General features: G+C 39.2%; 1 protein-coding gene across 3 annotated transcripts; it reads left to right on the top strand.

Moving 5' to 3' along the window:
• The first annotated feature begins 579 nt into the window (after window positions 1-579).
• On the top strand, window positions 580-22,847 carry prkacaa (protein kinase, cAMP-dependent, catalytic, alpha, genome duplicate a). 3 transcript variants are annotated; one of them, XM_084743852.1, is made up of 10 exons: window positions 580-1,384; window positions 14,435-14,496; window positions 14,954-15,082; window positions 15,927-16,025; window positions 16,131-16,213; window positions 16,296-16,422; window positions 16,527-16,622; window positions 17,999-18,121; window positions 19,797-19,961; window positions 21,460-22,847. In XM_084743852.1, the coding sequence occupies exons 1-10, from the start codon at window positions 1,339-1,341 to the stop codon at window positions 21,583-21,585; spliced, it is 1,056 nt and encodes a 351-aa protein (XP_084599978.1). In that variant the 5' UTR covers window positions 580-1,338; the 3' UTR covers window positions 21,586-22,847. The 3 variants fall into 3 exon arrangements, with proteins under 3 accessions (XP_084599978.1, XP_084599976.1, XP_084599977.1); XM_084743850.1 differs by lacking the exon at window positions 580-1,384 and adding an exon at window positions 4,782-5,292; XM_084743851.1 differs by lacking the exon at window positions 580-1,384 and adding an exon at window positions 11,001-11,417.
• The last annotated feature ends 4,075 nt before the right edge of the window (window positions 22,848-26,922 follow it).

Genomic DNA, 26,922 nt, shown 5'->3' with positions numbered 1-26,922 from the left:
TTTGGCTTATTTTGTCTTCATTTTTTCGATTTCAGTTACAGAAGTGGAAAAACACAATATGAAGCACTTTGGAATGCATCTATGCTGAAAACAAATATCCTTGTTAAAAGGTGTACCAACCACAAACTTTAAACACAACAGAATGCCAACTCTGTAACACAAATATCAATGTGAGTATCCCCTTATATTTTCACATTTTACTAAAAATAGCCCATGTTAACGTCATATCCAATCACAGATCGGTCGGGTAAAAGGGGTGGCTAGGCTGCAGAGCTAGCTTTGGAAAATACTACTCTGCAATTCGGATGATGAATGCAACAATGCAACTGCGTTGTATTGGTGTCCTGCACGAAACTCAAATCTGATATAAATACAAACAGCTGATAATTCAAAGAAAAAAGAAACAAACACTTAGAGTTATGGGCGTATTGGTTACTAGCAAGTCCGGGAGGCGGGAGAAACCAATTTTACAGACGAATCGCGTCAATGCAATGTTTAGATGTATTGACGCTCATCCAATCAGCACTCGAATTGTGACTTCTGTCGGGTAAGTAGCTGTGTGTGTACCCAATCGAAGGTAGCCGGAGGCGGGACCCGGTGGATGGATGACTGGAGTTTCCCTTGCGGTCTGAAGATTAATGGAAGGGGTCTGTTGATCTTAGGAATCGACTATCAGATGGTTGGTCCCAGGAAGCCATTGCACTTGATGCCTGGTTTAGAAACGAATGGACAGATATCCATTTGATATCACCAACAGCGGAAAAAACGAGTAACCTGGACAGCACTTTTGTTATTCAGGTCTCAACTGAAAAGGCCTGCCTACACAGAGATAGCACCTGGTTAGTTCAGGCCAGGATACGACTGCGAGGGACGCTAAAAGCTAAAGCTAGCTTGCTCGGCAGCTAGACGGAAAACATCTTTCGACGACCTGTCTTAACGCTCTGGACTGGATTTTGGATAAACCAAGCCGTTTCTGGAAATAAAGGACAGCCAAGTGACATCTTGATTTGCCGGTGCTCGCTTGGAAATTGACAAGCTAACACTGCAAAGCTAACCTCTACTGCTAGAGTTAGCTAGCGTGCTAGCCTAGCTAACCTAAAGCGTTAACTACCTGCTCACTTGGATATACTCGCTTGGTTGGGAGTTTTCCGAACACACTGAGGAAAGGCATTAGAAGAAATATATTTACACTCGTTGGTCAATTATGATAGCTGTTAGCTAGTAGCTAGCTGTCAGCTTCATTGAGCCCCGCGACTGCGTTAGCGGTGTAGCATCACTCAACGACTTGTAAAGGAAGCTTCAGTCCGAGTCCAGGGACTCCACCATCAGCCTGCCATCATGGGCAACACGCCCACCGCAAAGAAGGGCAATGAGATGGAGAGCGGTGAGTACCCTTTAACCTGTGGCTGCAGCAGCTAGCTAACTTATATCATGCCGCTCGTCGTTGGGTGGTTATTTCCTGTTTCCCATATTAGCAGCACAATATAAAGTACAACTTAACACCTGTATACTGCATCAAGGCCCTCCTGACCCTCCACAGTCACACCATATTATATATATATATTGCAATAAGAACAGCGCAAATGTCATCCATACTGTATCAGACACATGCAATAGTTTTTTCAATAATATCCCAGTTCCTCATCACAAAGGAAATCATCGAACTAATAGCATTACTACACTATAGAGCTTATAAGATGCACTTTCACACTCTAATACCTAATGACTTTTCAGAAGTGCACAAATAATCAAGGCATAACATTTTATAACTCCTCTCCAACACTTACTGCTCTACTTACAAGATACAGCGCAAGACAGGAACCCATATGGCTTATACAGAATATCTAGATCACTTTAACCTGTTCCGTGATATACAGTATCACGATATACATGTTTTCTTTAACGTAAAATACCATAAATTATCAAGTAGTGTGAGTATGTAATGATCTTATAGTAGGGCTGTGCGGTATGGACAAAATCAAATATCACTACGTTTTTGACCAAATGATGGTTTTGCAACAATATTGTATGGATTAAAGTAGTTGCTTCCAAAAAAGTAAAACGATGACATTTTGATAAATAATTAATTTGTTAATTAGTATTTTGAATAGAATGATTAAGTTGGTAAAACAGCACTATAATGAAGAACTGTAGTGTAATCTTGTTCTTCAGGTATAAGACAACATGTTTGTTTGGCATAGACCCTAACAAATGTCCAACATTTTAATCTTATTTTTTTTTTTAGTGAAAATGAAAGTTGTGGCACAAAAATGTTCATTCCTACTAATCATATCACATATTGCAGTTTTTGCAGTTGCAGTATCTGTCAAATAATCATAATATGATATGATGTTCTTTACCACATTGTGCAGCCATAATATCGATATATTGCCCAGCCCTAGGAATGCACCACTAGACAAGTCTCACATGCACTTATTCCAGTAACAGCATACAAAAACAACTATGATCAGAGATATTTTTTTCACACAGACACCAAAATCTGGAATTAGATCCCATATTACATTAGATAAATAACTTCTTTAATACACTTCAGCCAGACATATAGGCTGAACAGTATCTGAAGGTCTAATCTCTAATGTTACTTTTAATGTTTTCCTGTATGATAATAATAAATATAATGAAATACAACATTGCAACGCCCTATTCCTATACGGATAAGTGATTTAGTAGAATATGTTAAACTTTACTGGGTTGTCAAACTTAGATGACCATGGTCATTCATTCATCATCCACAGACTGTATAAACTTCAGTTAAGCAGCTAACTGCTACATCATGTTCATCTCAACTAAACAGCAGAAGATGTTATTCATTCTCTCCGCTGATTCTGTGGGAAAGCTCGTGATTAAAAGCCCCAGGTTATATTCAGAGGTACCAGTGGGGATGACAACTGCTAACTTTATACAACAGTCATAGGTTTCTTTGTGGGTCATGTGTTTCAGATGTTTTTTCCCCTCTTTTCTTATAAGGTTATGAAACACAATGTTGAAAATTGAGTTTCCTTGTGCACTTTTTAATAATTATTTTTACTTTGTGTATAGAATAATTTGTATGTTTTAAGAAATTGAGATTTGGAGCCAGAGTCAACATACACCTATATCAGGGTGTTTATGTAAGTAATAAGTTGAATCTTGATGCAGTGTGGACCTGAACATCGAGTCCCTCAGACTGTGTTTGACAGTAAGTGAGTAGAGGGGAGCTGGTTGTTATCAGAGAAGGAAAAGCCACCAGGATGGGGTCATATGATGCATGAGGGTGATCTCTCCAGGGAGAAACTTGGGAGTTGAGGAGTCTCTTGAATATCATGTGATGAGCAGCATTTAGAACAAGGGCACTTGTATGTGTCACAGTGTGTGTGTGTGTGTGTGTGTGTGTGCGCATGTGGCATGCTCAGAGAAAAAGATGCTCTTCTCTTGCCAACTGTTTTGTAGGCTATTGCTCCCCACAACTTTTTTTTTCTTGACATTAAATTTTTTTACTGTAATGTCAAAAAAACAACAAGGGGATATTTATATAAGCAAGCAAAATAAGTGACAGTTTTCTTCATCTAGTATGAACCTCAGTGGTTAAATGAGCAATATGTAGCAATTGCGCATGCAAAAATGAGTCCTGCAGTCCAGACAATAAGCTTGAGCCATGTATATTAAATAGGTTGAAGTCGTATATAATATACAGTCTATGGCTGAAGCAAGTTGTTTCCCTCCTGCTCCCACCTCCCCAGATGTGAAGAAGCTCAGACATGCGCAACATTGTAAATTAACAAGAATAAGCGAGTGCAAGTCCTACACTGTAAGTTAATCAGTTGTTTGTAACTGTCAGTTGTCTTTCAATGTAAAGTTAAGCCTGTTATCCTGAAAACAGAAGCCTTCTGTTCTGAAAACTCTGGAACTGGAGTTAACTTACTGAGACTCCATTAAAATGTTGTTCAATTTAACGGTTATAAACATCTACTCCTACAAGATTATTAATGATTTCTTATAAACTATAAACAGAAACTTACCCATTCGATGAGCATTCAGCATTAGGTTGAACAGTACTTACTGTGAAACAGGCAAACTAAAACATTTATTCTAACCCAGAATAGAAATAGTAGCGTTGTTGACAAAGAAGCCAGTATTTCATGATGTCAATGTCGATGATCTCTGATGGCATGTCACCAGAGACCATGACCATATTATGATTTATTACAGTAAATATATTACAGAATCCTCTTTTTAACCACCAAATAAGGAATATATTTAATCCTATTTCTTAATAAATTCCTTGTTATCCCAATCCAAGCTTATCCAAGCTCCTCACTATCATGGGGCTTGGTCAAGGCCTTGGAGGACACCGTTTTATGTTTTTATCCATGACACTATAAATAACACCCAGGAGTGCAAAGTCTGAACGGGTATATGCAAAATGAGTGTCAGCTCCTTGTTGCTGGTAGCGAGTATGTGTGAAGAATGGCTTCCAGTCCTTCTGTAACATTAACCCTTGTAACGAGGCCCATGACTTTCAGGTGTTATAACACAGAGGGTTTTGTTTCCAGTGTTCAAGAAGTAATGCAAATTGGAGGCTCAGTTGTTTAGAAGCAGAGACAGAGGCGGCACTACTGGTGGGAGGTTTGTTCACATGTCATGCTTCACATCCTTATCAGCCTGATCACTGAGGGTCCACCCTGATCCCCAGAGACAGGTGCAGACCTGGGGTCCAGAGCCCACACCCAGGAGTGTAATTTTCCACAGAGCAGTTAGCGATAAAGGACAACATGGCAGCTCGCTTAGGTCTGTACGGAAAATGGGAAGCGAGTGTTGAGAGCTCGTTCAGCTGCAAAGGTTCTGTTTCCCCTGAACTTTCCAGGCTGGGGAAGACGAGCTGAGAGCTGCCACGCTAGTATACAAAGCTGATTTCTGGTCCACAGGAGGAAGCAGGGCGGATAGACACTGTGAACTGCAGCAGGAAGTGAAGGAGCAAGGAAGGTCCAGCCCAGGCTCTGCACAGTTGGTCATCGCCTCTACTGCTCTACAGACTAAACACAACTAGCCAGGATAGCTTGGCCTTTAAGACTTCGTTGGTATTAAATATTCTGGATTTCCCACTTGTTACAACCTCTGGACATCCTGCAGTTTTGAGACTCTGTGCTGGCTGTCAGCTGCCTTGTATGATGTCTGCTATTCACAGGCTGGCAGGAATGCTGTTTCATCGAGCTGGGCCCTGTTTAGGGGGCACAGGCAGTGGCGAAGGCAGACATGACCAACCACAGGAGGAGCTAGAGGCTTGCTGCTGGAGTGAGTTTTCATTCTGGAGCTGGACTGGAGCAGGGGTTAGGGTTGGAGCCATGCTGTGCCCCACCAGTTTAGTTACAGGCTGAAGTCAAGCTCACACTTTTAACAAATAATCATGTAGTTGTTTCATTGATATTGTTCCTTACTAAAGTCATGCCATGATGTGGTGAGTTGAGTTGCAATTGGTTTTGTGGGAGTGATATATATTTTTTTCATATACATACTGGCAGACATTACAAGGCTAAACATTAAGGATTATAGCTGCAGCAATTAACCAATTATGAATTGATCATTAACTTAATCAAGGAGAAGAAAAGATTCTCCGATTCCAGCTTCTTAAATGCAAATATTTTCTGGTTTTGTTACTCTTCTGTGACCATAAACTTAATATGTATAGGTTGTGGGCAAAACAAAACATTTGAAAATGCCATCTTGGGCTTGAGAAACATTAATCAGCATTTTTCACCATCGAACATGTTTAGCTCAAACAACTATTTGATCGAGGAAATAATCAACAGATCATTCGATAATGGAAATAATCGTTAGTCGCTCTCTTAATAAGAATTGCTTGCTTGCCTGGGGCATCTAAAATGCCATTTCTGGCTAGTAAATCGAAAAGAATTAAACTATTTTGATGCTCAGTTAATTGTTAAAGACGTTTTTCATGCAGAATTTTGTTTTCAGCTGCTTTTTTTTTCGTTATTATATTAAACTGAATATCTTTGTGTTTTAGAATGACAAAACGAGACATGCAAAGACATCACCTTGGATTAAACATTACAGTTAACTTTAGTCTTTGTTGGTGTTTAATAACCACTAACAGCACAATTTGTTCATTGGCAAATAAAAATGGACTTGAGGCAAATAGATTTCTGACCTGACCGGTCAAGTGAAAATAAAAACATCAACAATGACCACTGCATTGGTTGTAGAGCTGCAACGAATGATATTTTCATCATCAGTTAATCTGATTATTTCTTGATCAGTTGATTAGTTGTTTGGTTCATAAAATGTGAGGAAAATGTCAAAAAATGTTGATCATTGTTTCCCAAAGTTCAAAGATGATGTCCTCAAATTGTCAAGTTTTGTTCACAATGTTCAGTTTACTGTTCGAGAGGACTGAAAAAAATGGAAAACATCCACATTCAAGAAGCTGGAATAAGAGAATTTTGGCAATTTTTATTTTAAAAAATTACTCAATCTAAATAGTATCAAATATTTGGCTTAGTTTGATATTAAAGTAATAATCTTGTTTGGTTTTGCTGGCAGAATTGGTTTTACTGGTATTTATAGCCAGCAACTGCGACATAACAGTATGCGTGTGCATATGTCCATACAAATACACACAGAGGGCAGCCTGTTGTTTGTCTCTGCTCTGTTGCCTATTGTTTTCTAGTTACAGTTCAAAGGAAGGCATTTCTCAGTTACTCTGGAAGTGTCTGTCAGGCACCATGCTGCACAGCAGAACACTAACAGCCTTAAACTGTAACACAGTGTAATAATGAACCTATTCAAACACACACACACACACACACAGTTGTTAGAAAGCTCTTGTGTAATTGTCCTTCTCACTGAGAGGGTTCTTGTAAGTCTACCTGATTGTTTGAGTTCTTCTTCTTAAAACATCTGAGAAGGACCATGCTCACAGCCAGGTATGACATAAGGAATTGCTGTATTGAACGTTGTGTGTTTTGAGTTTGGTCATATAATGAGGTGGCACCCTGTCAAAGTGCAACTCTCTCAATCTATAAATATCTGCGTGGTTCATGTCCTGCCCCGGCTCTGCATGCAGCTGGTTTGTGTAACAGGGGAAGGTTTGTGTTTGGATCGCTCATCACTTCCTGTCTCCAGTTAAAGGGGCTTTGTTATAAGCCTGCACTGATTACCAGTGGACCTTGCTGTTGAAATGCCAATCAGCCACCTCAGATAAGCTTACAGCACTGAACTGGCAAGTTGGCAAGCTGACAAACTGCTAGGCAATAATCCAAAGATGCAAAATCCAGCAGAAAACAAAGCAAAACTGAGGATGGAGTTCAGTGATCAGAAAAGGAACAATAGTTGGGATTCTCATGGCAGCAACATGCCACTGTAAGTGGTAATCTCTCTCTCTGCTGGTATTGTAAACCTGCAGCAGCATTTACAAGAAATGACTTTTTCTCTGGAAGGAAAAACTATGCATGATATAACAGACGGCATTGTACGTTTTGTTTTATGTTGCCTTTCTTTTACATTGTGCGCTTCCATGGGTGTCATTGTTGTGATGTTAGACAACTGTTTCTTCATGAAGTTGGAGAACATGGATTTACATAAAGGAGTTTACATATAGGAACTCAAGCTTTGAGCAGCATTCCACTGTACTTTTTAGTGAGAGGTTGGAAATCTTGAATTTCAGTGTTGTCTGGAATGCAGCGTTACAGACTAGATGTGTAAAACTAAAATTACAAGGTAATAATATGCATATACCTCAGTATAACACACTGTGTAACCCTGGCATCAGCAAGCTGTGGCTCTGGAGCTGAATGTGACTCCTTTGCCTCTGAACAGAGGCACTCTGTTATTTTGATGGAAATGAAAAGGGCAAGAACTGTATTTTAGGGGCCAATACCAATGGTGCGGAGTAAAAAAAATTCTGTATCAGTATTCTTTATACAGAATGTAATAATATAGAATATATAAAAACCCTCAAAAGTGGTAAACACTTGTGATAAAGTTATGTAATGGAGGCAGGATATTTTATAGATTAACAGTAACTATTATTGTCCAAAATGATGTCAGGGCTCTGAAACTTTAAAATTAAACTGGTATGTTTAATAATTAAATTAAATAATTAATTAAATAATTTTAAAAAATGCAAATAGAACAAAATATATGTAGTCCAGAATTAGGAAAAAGGATCAAATATACATAAAATGCTGTCTGTAAAGCTAACAAATGAAAACAATCTGAATTATGTTCTGTTTAAGGAAAACATTTTGATATAGGTGCATATCAGACTACATATGCCAATGTCGACCAAGACTGATATAGCTGTGATAGGCAAATATCAGGCAGCATATTAACATTTTAATGTTCATTTATCATTGCTGTAGGCCTGAAGTGATTCTTAAATTCTTCAGTTGTAAAAATGTGTAGTTCATGCACTGAATGTTTACAGAAAATTTTAAAATTTCATCAACTAAAATGTGCAGTATAGCCTACATTTATGGCTCAAGGCATTTCCCTATAATTATGCTGGTATTGAGTGTCCCTTGACCAGCGATGGATGCCAAAGAATTAATAGTTTTGCCTCCAAACAGCTGTTTTTCTGCCAAAAATGGTTCTTGTAAGAGTAAAGGATGCAGACCCTTGTTGTAACCTGTACAGAAAAACACAAAGTGAGACTGTGCATTTGACTTTACAGCCAAAGAAAATTGGTGATACTGATCATCTCTCATGTTCAACATCAATTACACAAGGAGACAGATGGATGCATGCACATGACCTCTTTTCACATGTATTTGAATAGAAATGAATGGAATGCGAAAATATGAGGTTATCATCAACTTAGTTTGCCAGCAACTCTGCTCCTGAAATGGTCCCTAATTTAACTCATCAATTCAGTTCTTAGCATAAGATGTAAAGTAACTTCCCAGTGTTTGGGGATACACTGATTATATTACTTGCCCACCACCCCCAGTGTCTAAAGCATAGTGATGCACCATTTGCAATTTTCTTGGCCAATTCTGATGCCCAGTTTCTTTGTTGTAAGTCTGACCAGCCAAGTCTGATTTTGGCTGATTCCAATCTCTTAAGAACTGCAATACACCATAATACTATATGTTTTCTCCAAATTTGCACCAGCCAACTGCTGGGCCTTATTATATTATTAAGAGTATGTACCAGAGGGAGCACAATCTCACATGATCACATTGGGAATGAGATTTTACATGATCTCATGGGGAAGCATATGTATGCTTTATAGTGAGCAAAAAACAAAAACAGAAGGCTAAACATTGATGAAAAAATATGTGGGGAGACATGGTTAGCATAGGTTGTTTATTCTTTGACCAGAACTGAAGGTGAGATTTTAATTGCCATTCTGTGAATAGTAGTATGCTAGCTAGCATTAGCCTAAAGAGCTAAAAAGTTTAACGTTGTTTGGCAACACTGTCACCTGCTCAGCTGCTCCATCTCCAAGTAGAGTGACTCTCTTCGCTGTATCCTGTTTTTACAGTCTGGCGATTCTTTTATTAGCACTGACAACACACTGTGTGTGTGGCTATGCCTAGCGCCATTCGCTGTGAAGTGACTGGCTATGTTGGTTGCTGTGCGCGTGACGTGACCATTGTGCTGCACATGGATGTAAATTTGATGAGCACAGAATCGGATATCTAACGCTTACCAACTGCCCACTGGTCATGTCCAGTCAAGCTGAAAACCAGCCGGTTCTGGTCTCTGACTGCTCGATCATTGCACTTCTGTCTAAGCATGTTATCAATACTGAGTTGGACGATGGATGCTACAATTATAAACTGAATGTGTCTGTTCTGTACAATGGCAGCAGCAGATCCACTGGAAGGGCAATTATACAAAGCCTAACATTGCCAGACAGTTATTGGGTGCACACAGACATAAAAGAGAATATTCTGTTGTGCATCCATTACCATGAATCCTCTGGTGTTAATTTATCTAAACTAAGGCTAACTTGGCTAAACCAAGCTAGCCTTGACAATGAGCTAACATTACAATGGCTGTCTGCTTGATGTTACTCTACAACTAGTCTGTGGATGTCAGCTACAGTTATTGGGGTCCATGTGGGTGATGTTTTATAGACCTGACAACTTGAAACCTTTGAAACCAACCTTTAAAAAACTAACATTGAAGATCAAACTAAGCACTTCAACGTTACAGATACTGTCATCAATAAAATATCTTTTCTTGTAAACTGTCTGTTCTAATCTGTAACTAGTGGGAAATTTCCTCACTGTGGCATTTCTACTTAGTAACTGCTGGCAATCACAGTAAAATATCAACTACCAGTATTGACCTGATGACCACAATTGATTTCCTACCTTTACACAAATGAAAACACCTTCTTAGTTTACACACATCTCTGTTTGCCCTCTGACTGATTCCTTATGTACCACATGGGAATGTATGCTTTCCGAACAAGGCCTGGTCTAGACTGGGACCTGATTTGGCGCGCTTCACAGTTAAATGTCGGTCAGCTCGCCCTAATATAACCCCTCTGTTCCTGCGTCAGAGTGGGCCAGCGGGGCCCAGGGGAGAGATGTAGGATTGATTTTTGGAGGATCGATTCAACGCTGGCACTGCACAGACTCTCTGGTGCATTTGGGCAGGGAGAAAAAGTTTCACTGTGGTTTGTGCATTCCTGAGAGGGGCACTTTTATGTTTTTGAAAACACCCAGATCAACTCTGAAAGTTTTTTTTATCGCAGATGTGACATCTGATTGGTTCTGCTAATTAGGGAAAGTTTTAGTTGCATCTAGATGTGTCTACTTCATCTCAAGGGTCTTCACTCAGGCCTAGTTTTCCATAGGACTTCCTCTCTGGGTTGGATAAATATACCAGCTAGTGTTTTACGCCCCTCCCCCTGGTGATTATGCCCCTGTTTAGATCAATATATAGCCTCTGTGTGTGCGTGTGTGTATCTTTGACATGGGAGGGAACGGCAGAGAGTACTTTGTGCACAGAATAAATATTGATACAAACCAAAGCAAGGGTCCAATTGATCTGTGAGTGTAATGGGAGCGGTGCTGCTGTCCATGCTAAATTTGACTGTACACTGGATGGGGAGGCTACTTTCAGAACTGGGTCCCCAGCAAAGTGACAGTCACAGGAAAGACTGAAGACACCCTGTCGGCAAGGACACTTAACTGGTTTCTGTGGATGAGCGGGGCTGCTGATCTGACCAGAGTGCTCTCAGAGGGGGAGGATAGGTCATGAGTCAGTGACTGTCAGGAAGAGGCCAAGGAAGAAGAACAGGGGAGACTTTGCAGGGCTAATGTGTGACAGGAAGAGCTCCAGAAGGCATGCAGGGAAGAGGGAGTCATCCTCGCGCTCAAGTGAATCAGGGTCGCGCTCAGCAGATGGTGCAGCACCAGAGGTACCCATAGTCATCCCAGATGGTAAGGACTTTGGGGTCACAGGAGAGTCGGGGTGTTGAGCCTGAAGTTGATCACCTGCAATTACCATGGTAGCCAAGTCCGCTAAATTTGACAGAAAAAGGAATTCCTCAAAGATTTAACCATTAATCTCCTGGCTATTTTTACAGGAACACCCACGTCATTCCTCAAGTTATGACAGGAATAGCACTATTTGTGGCTCTTTCTCCTTGGAAGCGGGAATTGAGCATCTTTCACTGGAAATATTTTCTCCCTGCAGCGTGCTTCCATCCCTCTCTTGTGGGACCCAACATGTTTATGTGAACTTTGGTCTTTGCCGTTCTCGCTGGCTCTCCATCCTATTGTTGGAGCCGCTGGTCTTTGGAGAATTAGCAGGAAATCACATTAGCTAGATCAGGATTAAGCTTTTGTGTAGTTTTCAAGTGTGTGTGCGAGAGAGAGGGAGATGTTCAGCCATTTTCATGAGAAATGTCTGTGTAGATAGTTACTTGTTTATAACATTTTCATAATATTTATCTCAGTTTTCTAGTTTGACATACAAAAGTTGGTTACTGTTGTCAGCTTGCTGGCTCTATTTAACTGTACCATAAGCTGTTGTGTTTTATCAATTATCCCAGCAGATTGACGTATTATACTGAAAGGCCTAACATGGTTTAGCAGGTCTGCTGTGTTTCATGTGTTCATAAATTAATATAACATTTTTTTTCAAAAAGCTGCTACAAGGAAGTTTCCTATTTGGTTTGGCATTAAGAATAAATGCAGAGAAATAGCTGATCCTCTTTTGGGTGGTCTCATTAACTTATGTAGGTCATATAGAGGCATCAGTAATACACTGAGACTGTTTCATAACCAGTTAAAACTCATTGTAATAGCTTTAAATATTAATGCAATTATCAGTCATTTCTACTTTGAAGTCCATCCTGTAGTTGTGAAATATTGTATCCACAACGATAGGCATGCAATTTTAAGATTTTATGTATTTGCCTGATATGTACTGTAATAATTAAACACAATAAATTTAAACTATTGTTCTTCTTCAACAGTCTATGTATTTTTACAGCCTTGACCATCTTCTGCCCCAGATTAACAGTAGAAAAAGCTGAGCTCTCTCATCTACTAGGGCAGCCAGTGTCCTCAAAATTAATTGATAGATAGTAAAGGGGAATGAGGAAGGACTGGTTATCTACTTGTTCCCACAGAGCACTGTGATTAGAACAATAAAGTCGAGGGCAGGAAAAGTGAACTACTGCATATGATGATACTATGTATTCCAAGCTGTCAAACTTTGTCCACAGGCATATCACTGTTGGTCTATGATAGCATGTGTGTGCGTTTATGTACAGTGTTGCATGTGTGTTCAGAGACCAGATGTAGGTTTCCTCTAAAGGCATTGCAGCCTCGTGTTAAACAGCACTCTTGGCACAGATCAATTTATCATTCCAGTCTGGATCTATTTATTATTCCACAATGGTGCATTCAGAAGTGGACTACCACTTTAAATGCACAGTGTCAAATCTCAGAGAATGCTGACCATATGTGTAAGAAATAGTCAAAACATTGTTTTCCACATTTAAATCAACTTGGAATATCTCAGAAATAGGCCATTCAGTGTGCAAGCCCAACTTTGGCCATAATGCATGGGTTTTGTGGTGTGGACAGTGGCTGCCTCCAGCATGTACAGTCATAATGTCTTATTTGCAAACAGGCTGCAAAATTAACTTTTTTGTCCACTGGCCAAATGGCTAGTGGATATTGAAATTGTACAGTAGATTACAGTTGTGATCGAAGCAAATCTACTGGCAAGTGTCAAGTTGTATGGGCACAACGATTGAACAGCTGTATTGAAGTCACATCACAAATTCTAGATGGGATTGAAGCTTTGACTCTGGCTTGGCCACTCCATGACGTTTAATTCATCCACCTGGATTGTTTTGGTGCAAGGTTGGGTGATATGTTAAAATTTTCCAACTGGCCATCGTCAGCCCATCAACCATCGATTGACTATTTTATTTTGTGATTTGGGTCGGTGCCTTGCTGCAAAATAAGGTTCCATCTCCAGAGGGTTCTGTGTATTTTGCTTAATTCATTTTACCCCAACAGTCATGCCACAGAGACCATCCCAACATCATGATGCCGGCACCAACATAAAATCATACTGGGGACAATGGGTTGATGTTCCATGTTTGGCTCGCTGAACATAGCATTTACTGTAATGGTTAAAAGGGCCGAATCTTGTTTAATGAGACAATAGAACTGTTTCCACTGTGTCTCAGCCTTCCACATGCCTTCTGCCAAACACTAGCTGAGATGTCACGCAAGTGGCTTCCTCTCTGCCACTCTCCCATAAAAGCTGTGACTTCTGAAGCACACTGCAAACTGTTGTTGTACACATAATGTCTCCATCTCAGCCATGGAGCCATGTAGCTCCTTCGGAGTTGTTATCAGGCTTCATGGTGGCCTCCATCACAAGTACCTGTCTGTCGCAATTAATGGAAAATGACTTGTCATGTCTTGACTTTATACAGCTGCTCTCTAATAACCTTTATTATGTGGTTTCTAAAAGCAGTTCTCTGCGCCTGTGATGATTCAGGTGTAGAACAGTAAAAGGAAATACTTAACTAATCAATACCTTTTCATATTTTATTTTGTACCTAATTGAAATCAGTTTGGAGTGATTTGTTCTACTGTATAGATAAACTGAGGATTATGACCTTGAGCATTTTATTAGTGTTTTAATAAATATTAGCATTAGTTTAATTAACAAAATCAATCAGGTATTACTTATTATTTATCTAGTATACTGTCATGCTTTGAGTAGAAGTGACTATCTGGGAGTTTATCATCTCAGTTTCTGGAATATCTCACTATGGCTTCCACATTTTAATATAAAACACCAAAACTGGGGTGTTCTCTGGGTCTTGGTGGCTGTGTGAGGTGGCCTAGTACACAAAATCCTATAAGTCTCAACTTTTTTTAAACAAGTGAACTCTACTGAATTTGCACTTTGTTTCTTATTACAGTGAAGGAGTTTCTTGCCAAAGCCAAAGAAGATTTCCTGAAGAAATGGGAGAATCCAGCACAGGTGAGAGACTGAAAGGGAATTACTTCTTCTGTTGTGCTAAATCATCATCATTCTCATTGTTTTATGAGTATATTATTACTATGTTACAATCTTTTTGTAGTGGCGCAAACCTTGTTTTTATTTGTGTGTGTTGAGACACCTTAGTTTGATGATTCATTTTAACAATAAATCTTGACAGGACTTGACTTCTGTTTTCACATGCTGTTCACTCTGGCAGGCAGACTCATGGATAGAGTACCGCCCATGAACAAATTCCATTTATTTTAGAGTAGCAGTGCACCCTCTGCTGGGCTGATATGGTACATATGTGATTGTTAAAAAATATAACATGTCTAATTCACATTCAAAGTCTTTGATAAATACTTCTTATTGACATAACAGTACATTTTCAAGGTGTTATTCAGCAGAAACTGCCATATGCCCTTTTGTCTCACTGACACCCTCCTCTTCCCCTCAGCAAACTGCGGCATTGGACCACTTTGACCGTTTGAAGACCTTAGGCACCGGTTCATTTGGTCGAGTCATGCTGGTCAAACACAAAGAGACAGGCCAGCATTTTGCCATGAAAATACTTGACAAACAGAAGGTACAGTACTCTAAGACATGGTATTAAAGAAAAATACTACTTTTTATTCACTAAATTTGAGATGGGGGCTCCACTTTGTATTTCTGACCTGATGATAGTGACTCTTTTGTAGGAATTGCATTATTGAGTTTGCCAAGACTTGGGCAGTCTTAATTAGTATTTATATGAACACTTTCCAATTTAAACTTTAAAACGGAGTAATGGAAAACCCATACTGATAAACATAACAGCCTGGAGTTTATGACAAAGTGAAAGGTGATTGTGTAGAAAAATTATTTTAAAAAGTGTGATGTCACAGTGATTTTGACATAATCCATATTTTCGTACCACTACAAGTGCACCATCTGGGGTTGAATCCATCTGGGATTGGCACAGAGTTGTCATGATACCAACATTTTAAACTCGGATACAATACTAGTATGATAAATGATACTTAATATCTCTTTTGATCCTACAACAAAAAGACAAAAAGGTTTTTTTATTTACCAAAATGCACACACTGCTGACACAGAAAAAGTCACTGACCGCTGTCTAGTTTTGCTGTAAGCCAGATTTCAGGCAGGACAATGAGGACATATGGTATTGAAAAGGTATCCATACTCTGTTTTTCATAACCTCAGATAGGACTGGACTTTACACTACTGACCAAACTGCTGATAATTGAGCAACTAAAAATGTCTTGTCATTCAATACCAAATTTCAATACCTCAGGAGTAAATCTCTTAAGCTGTGGTTTATTTTTTATGTTGTAAAACTACTTTGAGTGGTTTAATTTGATGGGGATGGAGGTGTTTGTGTCCCAGTGTTTGTTTTGTTGTACTAATGTATTTATTCCTGATCGCAGGTAGTGAAGCTGAAGCAGATAGAACACACACTGAACGAGAAACGTATCCTGCAAGCTGTCAGCTTTCCCTTTCTGGTGCGACTGGAGCACTCTTTTAAGGTATGTATGAAAATAAAGTTCATCTGTTTACTTTCTAAGCATGTTCACCTCAGGCTGTATGTGTGTTTTGCATGTCAGAGTAAGACTTTGCTCATCTCCCTGCAGGACAACAGTAATCTGTATATGATAATGGAGTATGTACCTGGCGGCGAAATGTTCTCACACTTACGGAGAATCGGTAGATTCAGGTAAGTTGACTTTTAGTTAACTCCTGAGTATTTCCATGCACGGTTGGTTGACTGTAAACATGGTGCGTGATCTGTTTTGCAGTGAACCACACGCCCGCTTCTACGCAGCCCAGATTGTACTGACCTTTGAATACCTTCACTCGCTGGATCTCATCTACCGAGATCTGAAGCCGGAGAACCTGCTCATTGACCAACAAGGTTACATACAGGCAAGGATTGTTTTTCTTAGACATGGACAACAGTTACGTTTGAATGGTCTCTCTGCTCTCACAGTGTGTGGCCAGTGTTGAGAGCTGTGCATTCTCTTTACCAGGTAACAGATTTTGGATTTGCAAAAAGGGTGAAGGGCCGGACTTGGACGCTCTGTGGAACCCCAGAGTACCTGGCACCAGAGATCATCCTCAGTAAGGTCAGTGCTCAGCTCACCAGCAGCATTATATTAATCTACAGTTATTTCATGGTCTCATTTTGATGCTTTTTAAAACATTTAATAGCTTAACAGCAGAGAACTAATAGCACTTGCTTCATATCACTTCTAAACCACAGTAGTACTGTCAGACAGAACATCCAGTCAAAAAAGGGACACTCCCACTACTAATTTAGGTAACATAACAGTTCTTCTAGTGACATAATGCCCCCAGGTGAAAAAAACACTTACTGGGTTGCTGGAGTAATGTTTTAGTGGAAATGGCCTGTTGGTAAAGTCATGGTTTGTAGTTTCAGAACTATTCATAGCATAATGACATGGCATTGTGCAAAGCAGGTCTATAACACATCATATATTAACATTTGGCCCAATAAATAAAATCCTATACCCATAGATCAAACAATATGTAACAAAAAGTAGAATGCATGTTTGAATGTAGTAAACTTAATCTTAGACATACAAAGAAAGAAACGAGCAGAAATGCAGTCTGCTTAATGTTAATAACAACTTAATAAATGGTTCCTCCAGGAGTATGAGTTTGGTAAATTCTAGAGGAATGTTTAATCAACTAAATCTACTATATCTTATGATATTTAGTCAATTAAAAATAGACAAATGTGACTAAAACTAAATGAAAATTTGCCTTCAGAATTACTCTGTGGTCATTAGTGAATGGCACCGCTCTTAATGTCACAAGACCAGAGGAGATCTCAGCTCATCATGGGACTTCATGTATGCCTCATCTCCGCTGCATGATACAGCTTGACTGAATTCACTTGGAACCGTTCATTTTTGGTTTTCTCTTGGCAAAAGCTGTGGACTGTACCTCTTCTAGTACTTTATTTTGCTATTACCTTGGTCGAGGTTCCTAACCAGCTGAGCCAAAGCTAAAGAAGTGCAGTGAAAGCACTGCAGACCACTGAATGATCAGGGAGGATTATCACTTGTGTGACACGGAGCAACCAGAGTCATTTCGTCGTCTTTTTTTTTTTTCCCCAGCAGTCTTTTTATCCTGCTGCCTTCAGCCTCTTCTGAAGGTTTGTCTCCTATATGTGACTCCATTGTCCTGTATTTGTGTCACAGTGAAGGTGATGTCACAGTAGGTTCATACAGCGTCACTAAGACAATCAGCTAAAAAATCCCACTTACTCTGAGCAGGTACTATCTGCAGTGGAAAACGAAATCAGGAGAAGTGCTGTACCATGCAGTGGAAAAGAGGCTTTTGGAAGCCATTTAATTCTCAACTTTAGGCCTGTTGTACTTTTTTTTTTTTTTTTTTGATCGTCGACAGTCTGATTTGTTAGAGTTTTTGTTTGAGGACTTATCTGACCGCCCTGTATTTCCTGTGCGTTTTCCAGGGTTACAATAAAGCAGTGGACTGGTGGGCTCTGGGAGTGCTGATATACGAGATGGCTGCTGGTTACCCCCCCTTCTTTGCAGACCAGCCCATTCAGATTTACGAGAAGATTGTATCAGGGAAGGTGAGTTTAGAGAAGCCTAACTAAATAATCTCCTCTTTTTTAAAAACATGTGATTTGATTGCCCCCAGAACACCAAGGTGCGCAATTCTACGCTGTTTCTCAACAAACATGGTGCACTGAAAGCAATGGTTTGAAAATGAAAAAACAATTTTAGAAACACATCTCCACATCTCAAGTCCATAATTCATACCAGCACTTATTTCATCATGCAGGAAGACAATTTAACAATGATGGATTGGCACCATCACCGTATATGGATAGACATGACATGTTTATTAGTCTTTCGAAAACTCAACTCATTGTGCACCACATGGCAGTCGTCAGATAGATAAACAGACATTTAAACAACCACATTAACACATACGTCAGCAGCACCATCAACAAACATTAGCAATATACTTATCAACATGCACTACATATTATAAAGCGCAGCTTCTTCACACAGAGGTTCAGCTATTTTGTTTCACCGTTTGTTCAGTAGTAAAACACTCGTCAGAACAAATGATCAAATAAAAGTTTCAGAACTAAAACATCAGTGTGTGAAAAATTTACAACATAAAATATTTGATGTCTTTTAAGACATATCTCTTACCTCCATTAAGAAGAAAAGTATGTGTTTATTATTTGGGGGTGAACTGTCCCTTTTAGGCTCATTGTCCAACAGGGGGACTTGCTAAGAAACTACAGATTTCTGATGTTGTAAACAATATTCTGAAATGCCTTAAATCTTGAATTCACCCTTTTTATAGACTAATGAGGTGTCTGATTGACTGACCTTAATGTAATGACTCTTACCCTCAGCATCATTGCATCACCAATGAAGGGGAAAAAATTACTTCTATTAATTCATCAGTTCCTCTTGCTCCTGCATTGAAATACAGTCCTTGGTGAACTTATGGGTTCATTATATCTGTCTTAATTAATAGGACATGACATGAAAATATAGTACCTCACTTTTTCTCAATAAATCTTGTGCACAGTTTTTTTGGGAGACTTTGTTATAATATTTTTTAATCTTTAATGTTCCCTTTGGCTTGTTCTTTGGGAATATATTTTATTTTTAGAGGATACAATTTCCTGTAGGGATACACAACTGGCTAACATAATCTATTTCTGGTTAAATCAATGGCCAATCAGCTTGTGGCATTTCAATCAAAATGCACTGGTTTCATTGAATGTTATACTGTATTGAAGAATGCTTGAAACTAACAGTTGAGACCATAAACTCATTAGGAAACTGTTGAGGTCATAACGCAAGTGAGAAGTAGAATCATTTTTCTGTTCAACTCAATCAGACTTCTTTTTGCGGCCAGCAGCGTCGCCCCCTGCTGGCAATTAGAAAGAATGCAGGATTAGTGCATTCCTGCATTTGCCTCACTTTTCAGACCCGGAAGCTCCGTCCACTTCTTCTGCTGTCTATGGTGGTACGCCATCCTGTGGCCAGAGGGGTCAAAGGAAAGTGTAATAGTGCAAACAAGCAGACATGTCGCAACCTGTAAAATCACATCCCTGTTCAACATTAGTGGGTGCAACGTCACTTTATATTGTACCACACATAGCACAACGCAGCACTTCCAGCCTTACGCTGGTGCACAGCTGTAGGCCAGAGTTCTGCAGTCTATTTAAAAAACATAGCATGAGGTATAAACATTCACACTGCTTTTACTGTTCACAGGTTCGCTTTCCCTCCCACTTCAGCTCAGACCTGAAGGATCTGTTGAGAAATTTGCTGCAGGTGGACCTGACCAAGCGCTTCGGCAACCTCAGGAATGGAGTCAATGATATCAAGGGCCACAAGTGGTTTGCCACCACTGATTGGATTGCCATCTACCAGAGGAAGGTGAGAGGCCAGCCCCTCATACAGCAGTAATGTGTACAAATAGAGCCCACCTGCCGTTTTGAAGCTGGAAGGGCAGAAAAAAAAAAGTGATGCTGACGAAGGAAAATGGCTTTAATGAGGCTTTGGTCAGTGGAAGTGTCTTTAGTCTGCATTTGTGGCTATGGGTAATTTCACACCATCTGTGCCTCCTCTGCACAGATGATATTATGTTGGAGGCTAATGGAAAAATGCCTAAAACACACAAAACATGTGTTTTCCTCCAGTTTTTTTCCTAACGTAAGAACACATTGAAATGAGCCCTTCCCAAGCTTGGACTCATCAGGGAAACTGCTGCAGAGGGGGTCCCCCCACTGGGGCTGTCAGGCAGGTAATGAGTGCAGATAGTGTGCAGACAAAGGTTAAATATTGATAACAATGCGCAGAGTAAACACTAAAAGAACACGTCATTTAAAACACACGCACACACTTCATTCTTTTATGTTTATTTATTTCAACAGAAAACTCTTAGTTTTAGCATTACTGTTACTTTCTCTGCCTACACATAATGCAAATGAATGCAGCAAGTTCACATGTGTTTTTCATGCACTTGTTGAAATTCATTGTAGGAAATATAGGTAGGAAATTACCAGCTGAATTGGCTTCAATAAAGAAAATGGCAACACACATCACACATCAGCCCCAAAATGTGTGTGCACTGAAACATGTTACTCATAGTTTTGTTTATTTCAGCCCAATGTTGCTGCAGAACTGTACAGGAAAAGAATGTATGGGTGTGGTTAGCTTCACCTCCTGACATTTTTGCCCGCGACTTTGTGTTGCCCACAAAGTTGCTGGCAAAAATGCTCACATAAAAGTTTAAAGGGACAGTTCACCCCACAATAAAAAGAAAAATCATTTTTCCTCTCTCCTGTAGGGCTTTGTATCCATCTAGATTGTTTGTTTCTGGGTTTTGGAGATAAGTGTCTTTTTCTAGAAGTCATGACCTGGTTACTCAAGATAATACGCAGACCTTGTTGTGAGCAGTTTCATGTAGAAAGGACTTTCTTTCTAGTAGGAAGAAAATGGTTCTGGTCAATTTAACTGCACAGAAAGGCAGTTTTGCTAGATTCTTCCATAGAAGGAAAGTTCCGACATGAAATTGCTCACAGCAAGGTCTGTGGAGTATCTTGAGTGACCAGGTCATGGTGTCTGGAAAGAGACGTTGTTAAGTTTTTCAAATGAATTTTCTGGCACTTTGAGCACCACAAGCTGCCATTTAGTTCCATTGTATTTGAGAAAGAGCTGACAGTATTTTTGATTTTGGGGTGAAGCTGTACATAGTTAAAACTGCACATATCTCACATTTACAAATGAATATAATTTTGTTTTAATTGTCTCTTCATCTCCTAGGGCCTATTTCAATGACATTCAGTAGTTTATGGTGCATGCTCTGACTCTAGTGCTCTCTGTTTGACCACACTGCATTGTTCTAATGATTTGACTGTCCTGTGTGCTCTAGGTGGAAGCTCCCTTTATTCCTAAGTGCAAAGGCCCCGGTGACACGAGCAACTTCGACGACTACGAGGAAGAGGAAATCAGAGTCTCCTTCACAGAGAAGTGTGCAAAGGAGTTTGCTGAGTTCTAGATTCCAACCATGAGTAGCGGAGAGAGAAACAGGTATTTAGAAAGAAAAAGGGGGTCAGAAGAAAGGAAGCGCTAGGGTGGACTGCTAACTTGCTTATTTGTAATGACGACAACAATGTAAAATCCCCCCAAGTGGAAAGATAGGCAAAGTGAAGAAAGATCCAACAGAACCAGCAGTGTTGCCTTTTCTGATTGTTTCTCAACTGTTACCTATTCATTTTATTTATCCCTCTTGTGTTTGTGGCAGGAGCTCGAAGAGAACAGGCATATAGGTCATGGCTGTCCAGCTATACTTGTATCTTTCTGATGGTGTAACGACATGTTTTCAGTCTTTGCAGGTTGAGGCATTGATTTTCTGTTAAGGTACTGAATCTGCTAGGCTCCTTTTTGGCCCTCTACAAGCTTCTCAAAGAGTGATTGTTGTATCTTGTCACCCTGGTTCCTCCCCTCCATCCTGAATCTGTCCAAGCAATACCAAGTCCAACAGATGTGCCTATCATAATGCCAACTGGTTGGAAAACTGTGTCGAAAGCATTGGTGCAGAGCTTTGGCCATGGTGGCATCAGCCCTAGTGCCCGTTTGGTTGAAAGCTTGAAACCTCTCTGCACCTGCCTTTGTCTGCTCAATGTGGCATGATTATTGGGTAGATGATGCACTCACTGCTCGCAGCTGAAGCAGTGGTGACCTCTTTGATCAGAGTGAAAATGATTTATCACAGTAAACTTCATCTGGGTCTTACTCCTCGTGGGGACCTGAGAGAAATGGTAAACATGAGGTCTGCATTTAAGTCTGTCTTTCTCTTAGCTGAATTTATTAGAGCATTTTAAGAATCCTATTGGTGATCATTTTGTCCTTTCATGTCGATCTCTGTGCTTGTGTGTTATTTAGTGCTCAAGGGTGGGTTTAAAAAGCTGTGATTTAGCAGCAACTAACATTGTGGTCACACTCCTGACTATTGTTTATTTAATTCATCATAATACATTTATACATGTATATTGAGTGTGTGTATATATATATATATATATATATATATATATGAAAAAAATTATATATATACACATATACATACATGAGATAGAGAACATGAAATATCCATCTTTTTCAACATTGTCTCATAGCTGTGAAACTGAATTAAGATTTCATAAATTCTGCCAAATTTGCAAACTGAGATCATTGCAAAGTTTTCTGTATGTATCTATGACGGTGGTGGATTTTAATACGCAAAAAAGTAGCAAAACGTTTCAACAAAATGTGCATGTTATTTTTGTACAATATCACTTTTAAAGAAAGATGGCAGAGCATCATGCTTTATTTGTGCTGAGGTACCAGAGATCATGGATAACACGCTTAAAGGTACAGTTCAGCCCAAAATAAAAAAAAACATGTTTTTCCCCTGGCCTGTAGTGATATTTATCCATCACGATCTTTTTGGTCTGAGTTGCAGAGTTTTGGAGTAATCGGCTGTAGAGATGTCAGCCTTTTCTTGAATGTAATCGCACTAAATGTCACTCAGCTTGTGCTTCTAAAAGCACCAAATAAATACGTTTGAAAAACTTAGCAGCACTGTCTGTTTCCAGAAATCATGACCTGGTGACATGACATAATCCAAAGACCTTGTTGGTTTTCAGTTTCATGTTGGAACTATTTCCTTTCTGCAGTAGAATGTACCAGAGCAACTTTCTTTCAACTACAAGGAAAAGGGTTAGGGTCAGGGTTAGGGACAATTCCTGGACTTTGATGTAGTTCCTACATGAAACTGCTCACAACAAGGTCTGTGGATTATCTTGAGTAACCGGGTCATGATATTTGGAAATGGACATAGCAGCACAAGCCGAGTGCCATTTAGTTACATTATATTGGAGAAAAGTCAGACATCTTTACAGCAAATATCTTCAAAACTCTACAACTCATAACCAAAAAAATTTGATGGCTAAATAGTGTTAGCCAGGAGGAAAATATGTATTTCTGATTTTGGGGTGAACTGTCTCTTATATATTAAAATGGGCGCTTGACTACTCTGTTTTGAAGATGGAACAAAGACCAGAAAGTTCTTCTGGGTTTCGTTTATCGTTCAGTTGTAGGGCAACAGTTTGATAATTGTCACTGAATTTGTGCTTCTCACCTTGATAATTGTTTTTTTTTTTTTTTCCTTTCCCTTTCTCTTGTATATACCGTACATGTAATACCTTAAGATAGATTTTGCAGTCCAACCAAATTTTTGAGATTGGAGTGTTTTGGTTTCCGTTTTCAAGCTTTCTATGTAACAAATTAAACTAAGGAAGCTCTCCTAAAGTTTGTCCCCTTTTGCCAAGTTTGTTTCTGTGGATGCAAGACAATCGCAGACCAAATCTTATTGCTGGTTTGTTGACTGAACACATTGTTTTGGTTTGATGAAGGATGTTTTTTTTTGTTTTTTTTTTTTGCCCCTCCTCCACCCCCACCCTCCATAGGCCTCCTAGGTGCTAGACTCTGTCCATCTCACTGAAAAGCTTCTGTGAATTGTTTGATGTGCATCAATCTATTTGTCATAAAGTCTTGTAACATGACATTTTTGAGAATGTTTTTCGACTAAATGATTTCAGTAGGCTTGAGTGATTATTTTGGCAGTCTCTTAATGTAATTGAGATCAAACGCAGGATACCTTTTTTGAATGTCTTTGAATTGTCTGATGGAGATGTTTCAATGCTGTCTGGAAACATGATATGTGTTTTGTATAATACATGTTTCTCTGGTGAGCTTGGTTTTTCTTGCATGTGGTAAAGCAACCCAACAGCAAGACAGACATCTCCTGGACCTGAGACATGTGCGAGAAATCATTGTTTCCACAGCCGACAGTCTTTGATTTGTCGGAGCATCACATTGACCCAATGCAGTGGATCACCGACCAACTTGTGCAGTCTTTTGCAAAGTGAAGCACATGACACACCCTTTCAAATCACCTATTAAATTGATTTGTGCTGATTATTTCACACAATGTAATGCTTTGAAGAGAGCACATGTAATATGTTTGGTCTTTATTTTCTGACTAATCAGAGTTGGTGGGTAGAAGGCAACGCCACTTGGTCCACTTCATACACCGAGGCCATTGCAATGCTTTTTAAAAACATTTTATTTCCCATACAAAACTTCTTGTCAGCTGTCTTTAATCCTCTTCAATTATCAACTAAACACTATCAACTGCTCTGTGCTAACTTTGAGTTTTTCTCCTGTGTTTGCCTTCTATTTTCATCGTATCCACACACTCTTCATTCAGACATAACACTTTTTACATCTGAGATGTTTTGCGTTCATATTTTCTAATTGTATTTTCAAAAAAAAAGCAAAAAAGCAAAAACAGAACATTAATCTTTTCCTCATGACCTGGGTACAGTGATTGTGTAGTCTATTGTACCTTTTGGGAAACAATACTGTATATCCTTGCCTTTGACAGTCTTAACTATCTTACCCTCTGGAGAACTTGACAGATACCCTTAGAACACAATGAGTATGTTAAAAAAAATATACATAAAGTAATATTTTGCAAAATGTATCATTCCAATAAACTTTTACTTGTTAAGACTAATATGTCTGGGTTATATGTAAGCTCTCTCTTCACCTTGCACAATGTCACAATAAAAAATAATGTATTTTCATGACATGGAAGGTATTGGCAGCTTCAGGCCACTTTCATTGGCTGGATCAGAGGAACATACTTGTTGGGAGGTGAGGGAAGATGCTGTTTTTTAACCACCCTGTCTGTGTTTTAAGAGGCTGGCAGGTGCAATTGAATAATGCAGTGTTGTGTTCATCCTGTCACAGTACAGGATCAATTACCTGCCAGCTTTCAGTACGACTATCCAAATGTATTCCCATCGTCAGTGAACTGCTTTTTAGGATTGCATCTATCTGCATCAGTAATATGTGAAGGGCCTGGAGAGCCATCCAGATGGTTGCAAAGCAATTAAGATAAAAGTAAAAGACCTCATAATGAATAAATCCATCAAAGAATAGGAATCGATTAAAGAATGAAAAGTCATGAAGTCATTAATTAATTGATAATTGGACAATAATGAGACACACTGGAAGGGCTCCAAATGCATAAACCAGTTCAAGGAAGATGAAATAAAACGCTGATATATATTACTACTTAAAATATCCATTCAGCAATGTTTGGACTATATACATTACAGGTATGTTGACAAACAATTAAAAAGACATTATGTGAATTTCTTATAATTGACAATAGGGAACTGTTGACTGTGTTTGTGAGTAGTTAATCAAACCATAAATGGCATCAGAAAACGATCTTCATACAGAGGAGCAATACAGTGTTTGTGTATTAAAAGACTTAATTTGGGAGACACGACATGTTCCAGCTCTGTTTTATATTTACATTGGATTACCTGTTCCAATCAATTACAATTTAAATGTTTTTGATTGAATAAGTTTCAATCAATCTAAACTCAGAAGTCAGTCTCTAAACGCTTGATCTCCCATTGTCAGGTGTTACAAGACTACAACCAATCATACATTCTGCTTTTGAGCATAAAAGCATAAAATCTTATTTTTCATTTTTCTTAACATAGCAACATGAAAGAGCATACAGTTCTATGGGGGGTTTTATACACATCAATAAGTTAAATAAAAAGTGAGTCTCTCAGCTTCCAAAATCAAAAGGACAGACCAGAAGAGAAAAACAGCTCAAAATAAATCTGTAAAAATTGTATATGATGTGTTTTATTGTCCACTTAAAGGACCGGTGTGATTCAGTGGCACCCAGCAGTGAGCTTGCAGTTCACAAACAACTCACCTCACCCTCAGGGGTCTGCAACCATTATCATCGAAAGAGACATATTTGGCCAAAAAAAAAAATCATCCATCTGAAGGTACAACTATTCTGTTTGGCATCCATAGCTTCTGAGAGAGACTCGAGACTAGCCACTGGCAAAATGTACAGGAAAAGGCGCTAAAAATTAACATGTACACATTAATAAATGGAACTTTTTTCTCCCTTTTACTTTGGTCTACGGGCTACACGTTTGTGCAACTGGAGAATGTAAGAATCACTTTAGGCTTACAACATTTGCATGTTATTCTTCATCAAAGCCACAGGGAGACACTGAGGAGGTGCAAAAGAGCCACATCCAGCTCTAGAGCTGCAGGTTTGTGACCACCTGTTTAACAGAACCTATTGTGGTGGCCTCAGGGATCCTGTGAAAGGCCCTATGCAGAGCCTAGTATTGAGATAGTGTCTAGTCAGTGTTTAATTTGTCCATCCTGGGTTACTGTAAAATGGCAGTGCAATATGGCGGACTCCATGGAAGAAGACCAAAGATTCATTTTAATGAACTAAATACAG

The sequence above is a fragment of the Lutjanus erythropterus genome, chromosome 19 (assembly GCF_056507025.1).
Source record: "Lutjanus erythropterus isolate fLutEry1 chromosome 19, fLutEry1.hap2, whole genome shotgun sequence".
Taxonomy (NCBI): Eukaryota; Metazoa; Chordata; class Actinopteri; order Lutjaniformes; family Lutjanidae; genus Lutjanus; species Lutjanus erythropterus.
This window is presented reverse-complemented; position numbering and strand designations above follow the sequence as displayed.

Coding starts and splice junctions, on each gene's coding strand:
- prkacaa (XM_084743850.1), top strand. CDS start 5,166: ATGATGTCTGCTATTCACAGGCTGGCAGGAATGCTGTTTCATCGAGCT. Junction 5,293..14,434: donor GCTAGAGGCTTGCTGCTGGA/GTGAGTTTTCAT, acceptor TTCTTATTACAG/TGAAGGAGTTTCTTGCCAAA. Junction 14,497..14,953: donor AATGGGAGAATCCAGCACAG/GTGAGAGACTGA, acceptor TCTTCCCCTCAG/CAAACTGCGGCATTGGACCA.